Raw genomic sequence first — 5,000 nt, 5'->3', positions numbered from 1 at the left:
AATATCAGATGTAAGGTTGAGTGTATCCAAAATTGTTGGATCCCCATTCAGTGCACCTTCTACCATGCTAACTAAAGCATCAAGTGCTACCCTGTCTACCATCACACTTGAAACACGTTCTAGCAGCATCTTGATGGTGTTGTAGTACAAGTTGGTCATTACTGGCTGTCCTAGTTTCTTTAGTATTTGGGTCTGAAATGAAGAGACGGAAGATAAGTCTTCTTTTCACTTCCGAACAAAACTTTTGAAGTATGTCAAATGCAATACAGGTTTCTTTTCAAGTTAGTTATTTTGAAGAAAAATAAATAAATAAATGAAAAATAATATTCAGAAAACAATCACCTATATCATCAGTGATCATTGAAAAATCCATATCTAACACTTAAAGGAAAACCATAGTAGTTTGTCAACTTACAACAGCATCAACACTATCTTTGCAGGATACATCATGGCTCACAACAGTCTCCATCAGTGACAACAACTGAGAATCAGTATTGAGGTGTTGTGAGAACTTTCTAAGAAACTCTTGCACCTTCAGCGGATCAGGAAGGAACTTGGTGAGGTGTCCCAAACGGTATGCTATTTCACGATCCCTCTCTTCATCCTGAGGTTTCCGATGTAGCTCAATAAGCTCTGCAACATTCTTCCTTACAGCTAACTGATGTTTCTGGAGTTCTATAAAGGCCTTGGAAGCATTGTCATCAATGGTAGCATAGAGATAGAAAAGTTTCTTCATTCGGTCTTCTGGAGGCAGTTGATATGGTACCAAGCAAGTGTTCAGGAGACGTTCTACTAGTAATCTGGAAGAAAACATTAATGTTTGAACCCATGTCTACAAAATAATCAAGCACATGAACAAGGAGGAGGAGGAGGAGGAGGAGGAGGAGGAGGAGGAGGAGGAAGAGGAGGAGGAGGAGGAGGAGGAGGAGGAAGAAGGAGGAAGAAGGAGGAGGAAGAAGTAGGAAGAAGGAGGAGGAGGAAGGAGGAAGAAGGAGGAGGAAGAAGGAGGAAGAAGGAGGAGGAGGAGGAGGAGGAGGAGGAAGAAGGAGGAGGAGGAAGAAGGAGGAAGAAGGAGGAGGAGGAGGAAGGAGGAAGGAGGAGGAGGAGGAGGAGGAGGAAGAATCTTCTTTTTCTTCTTCTTCTTCTTCTTCTTCTTCTTCTTCTTCTTCTTCATGTTGTGTCACCCCGTGCTGTCTTCTTCGTGCTTCTTCTTCTCCTACTGTCACGGCGTTCTTTCGTCTTCCTCTTCTTCCCCTCTTCTGCCTACTTCTCCTCTTCCGCATTCCGCTCCTCGTCCTCTTCCTCCGACCTCTCCTCTCCTCTTCCTCCCGCTTCCTCTTCCGTCTACCGCCTACCTGCTCCACTTTCGCGTGCTTATGGCGTCTGGTCAACAGCCCACAGCAGCCCTACTACCCCACCTCCCCCGCCACACCCCTTTACAAATCCCGCCAAGTCCCCCACCTCGACTTAAGACCACATACCCGGTATCTGCACCATAGTCCCGTACCGTCAATCACGCCAACCCAAACTACCAACATCCCCGTACTACCGCCACCCCACAAACCCCATTATACCCATACCACCCACAATCCACCTACATCACGATTTCAACCCACCTCAAAACCTCATCCAATCAATACCCCTACACGAACACCCTGCCTCAACCAGACAAATTGCACACCCGATACAGTGTGCCATGCCTTGTTCAGGATGCAACGTCAGGACACAACCTGTTTACTTGTAGAACAAATGCCCCACCCCACCATAGCCTCATATACAGAACAAGAAACCGAACAACCAACATGCCACAACAGACAACACCCAACAACAACACTCCTTGACAACGACCAACATAAATTACATAGGCAACTACACCTAAACAAAGAAAGAAAACTATTTACATTTTGTCTTTCTTTCTTTAATAAATAACCCACCACCCCATGCAAGATAAATAATAGCACCAAAAATATCAGCGCATGCGATATAAAAAATCACTACACATGAGACCACCTTTACCCCCATGTAAAAATATATCTTAGCAGGCCTATTTAATCTAATAATGTTTAATAATAATTACCTTTTTATCTAGTGTTCTCTCTTTTAAAAAAATTAAAGAGGGCCCTTTACGTCCCAAAAAAAGCTAAAATCTTTCTTTGCAATTTTTTAACAAAAGGCCAAAAACCCCCCCTTTATACCTGAAAAAGGGAAAAAAAAATATATAAATGAAACTTATATCATCTATTTATGTTAGATCTAAATCCTGCATAAGACTGTTAAAAGTCAAAGATTTAAACTTAACACCATTTAGTGTCTGTACTAGGAACACAGTTTCTTAGTTTTAACTAACTGACATATTAAGTACATACAATTTCCACTGTGGTTTTGTTTTAGATATAAGTAGTTCCATAAGCACTAGAGTCACCAAGGAATCAATTACTAGGCCTACCTGACCTCAACTGTTTATCACATTCCTTAATTTTTCAAGAAACAAAATATACTTTATCATAATATCATTCTTACTAGCACTTTTATAATAATAATAATAATAATAATAATAATAATAATAATAATAATAATAATAATAATAATAATAACAACAATAATAATGATGTTAATTATAATAATAATAACAAAAAAAAATAATAATAATTATAATAGTAACCTCATCATCATAAACTATACAACTACTACTACTACTAATAATAATAATAATCATTCTTGTTGTCATTATAATTATAACTATTACTATAATTATCATTATTTTTATGTATTATGATAATAGCAGTGCAAATAGAAATAGCAACAGATCCCTACCCCCTAAAATTTAAGGAGCAGGGTAAACAGATGAGGTTGAGCAGGTGTAGTAAGCACCTGTACAGTCTAGTAGGCCTAGTAAGCACTTGTGCATCCACAAAGTGAAAAGAATTAACAAAACAGAACCAAAGAAATATTGCAGACAGAGCTTGAGCCCAGCATCAGTGGGTTAAAATCTACTATCTTATCCATTCAAGCAAAATTCTAAAAACAAACGTGGAACACCTTGGAAGTATTTGATATTCAGTATCCAATCAATCCCCCCCTGCCCTCCCCCCCAAAAGAAAAAAATTAGTGCCTGAAAAACTTTCATCCTAAAAACAAAAACATGCTCAACTTGACTACATCATTCTCCATGAACCACTCACCTTACACTCTCTTCCGAGTCATGTTGTCTTAACTTTAATGTGTCTGTGATGTCTTTGCGTAGGAGTGGATGATTCAGTAAGAAGTGCATAGAATACTGTACACATTTGGTTCTTATTTTTATGCTAATATCATTAAATCTGTAAAAAAAAAAAGAAGGTATGGCATGTTGATAAAAGTATGCAAATATATACATATATGGTGCTTCAAAATCGAAATAAAATATTTGCATATCTTTACAAATAAGGAATCTCATAATAAATGCAAGTTTTTTAAATCAATGGTTTCAGAAATGTATATCATCTAAGGAAGCAATCATTATACTCTCAAGAATGTAATTTCAGTTTTGTTCCTACCTTCCCAAGAAAGCTGTCCATAACTGCTTATGGTTAAGTGCCAGTGTTGAGTCCTTCTCAGAAAACATGCGAGCCAACAAGGAGACAGATCCATACCGTTCCTCTTCATCAGAACTCTTCAGTTTAAACTCCAACTAAAATCGTAAATACAGAGTTGAGCATCTATTTCTAGTCAACAGGACTATTACTTTACTTAATAAATATTAAATTCCCATCTTTACTATATTTTTTTTTCTGGAGTAAATATTGCCACCTCTATGCATTACTCATGACAATTAAAATATTATATGTTCATCATTAGCTTACGTATGAATGCCCTGAATTCCTTGAAATAACAAAATCAAATATATCTGCAATCAACATCAAAAAAAGGAAATACATACCTGTGGCAAAACTGCTAGTAGCACTGATGGGCAAATGTGATTCAGTTCATATATGAGATCATAAACTTTTTGAGAGATGGTCAAAGTCTTCTCTTCACGACCTAATATGAGCACATGGTTGAAAAACTGCAAAAGATTCACACAATTAACAAATAATAATAACATGTGTAAATGTGTAATACCATACAGAATCAATTACATCCAGCTTCCAAATACCTATATATTACAAAAGAGCTTTGGCTAAACATCAAGATAGTGATGAAACTACTTACAGCTTGAATGTAGGGCTCAAGTGTGTCGGAGCATTTAACCACCAGGTCTTTGGCCAACTGGTAAGCATTCTTCCTTTGTGATTTAGCTGGCTCTAGGACATTTGATAAAATAATATCCAGCAAATCATTGGAGACAACGTCACTTTCATTGATAAGTGGACACAGGACGTCTAGCATAAAAGACTTAACTTTTCCACTGTGTTCATCACTGTCAAAAGAATTTTTAATTAGCATAAACAAAAGATATTAATTCTTCTGTTGAAAAAAAGAAACCATATTTAAGAATTCAAAATTCAGTACAAAATATCATAAGACAAATTCACCATCCCCAATACTTACTTGACTATATTGAACATAAGTTTGAAAAGTTTGCAGAAGATTTCCTGGCAATCTTCCAGCTCAAAGCACATGTTGAATGATTTGACATATGCTAAGTTTTCAAGAAGGTAAAAGTAGCGCTTAAAGGCAGGGTCCTTTGGGTCTTTCAGTCCTCCCAGTTGCTTGATCAGGAACATGAAGAGGGTCTGACAAGATATGCTAAATTACTACTTTTTAATCACAAAAAAACAGCAAAAAAAACAAAAACAAACAGTCACCTTGGTTGACAAAATGTAAGGTTTTGGTTCACACATGGGCAAAACTGCCAAGGTAACTAAATTCTACAAGTAAAAGTAAAGAGATACAAATCAAATAACTTACCTTGTTACATGTTTATTTTCCTCAGCTATTGTTTTATCAAGTATGAGTATTTTCTTTTGCATAAGACTATATATATATATATAAAAAAAGGAAAAAAAAAAAAAAGCATC

The 5,000-nt window shown here is 36.7% G+C and overlaps 1 protein-coding gene across 1 annotated transcript in view; it reads right to left on the bottom strand.

The window, feature by feature from the left end:
- LOC125034982 (sister chromatid cohesion protein PDS5 homolog B-A-like) overlaps positions 1 to 5,000 on the bottom strand; it is a 63,521-nt gene that overhangs the window by 40,078 nt on the left and 18,443 nt on the right. Inside the window, exons 4-10 of the mRNA XM_047627031.1 lie at positions 4,531 to 4,715; positions 4,192 to 4,399; positions 3,920 to 4,045; positions 3,537 to 3,670; positions 3,183 to 3,320; positions 416 to 800; positions 1 to 192 (exon numbers count right to left, since the gene is read on the bottom strand). The exon at positions 1 to 192 is cut by the window's left edge and continues 30 nt beyond it. Coding sequence (XP_047482987.1) covers positions 1 to 192; positions 416 to 800; positions 3,183 to 3,320; positions 3,537 to 3,670; positions 3,920 to 4,045; positions 4,192 to 4,399; positions 4,531 to 4,715 — 1,368 coding nt within the window. The remainder of the gene's footprint in view (positions 193 to 415; positions 801 to 3,182; positions 3,321 to 3,536; positions 3,671 to 3,919; positions 4,046 to 4,191; positions 4,400 to 4,530; positions 4,716 to 5,000) is intronic.

The sequence above is a fragment of the Penaeus chinensis genome, chromosome 2 (assembly GCF_019202785.1).
Source record: "Penaeus chinensis breed Huanghai No. 1 chromosome 2, ASM1920278v2, whole genome shotgun sequence".
Classification (NCBI taxonomy): domain Eukaryota; kingdom Metazoa; phylum Arthropoda; class Malacostraca; order Decapoda; family Penaeidae; genus Penaeus; species Penaeus chinensis.
This window is presented reverse-complemented; position numbering and strand designations above follow the sequence as displayed.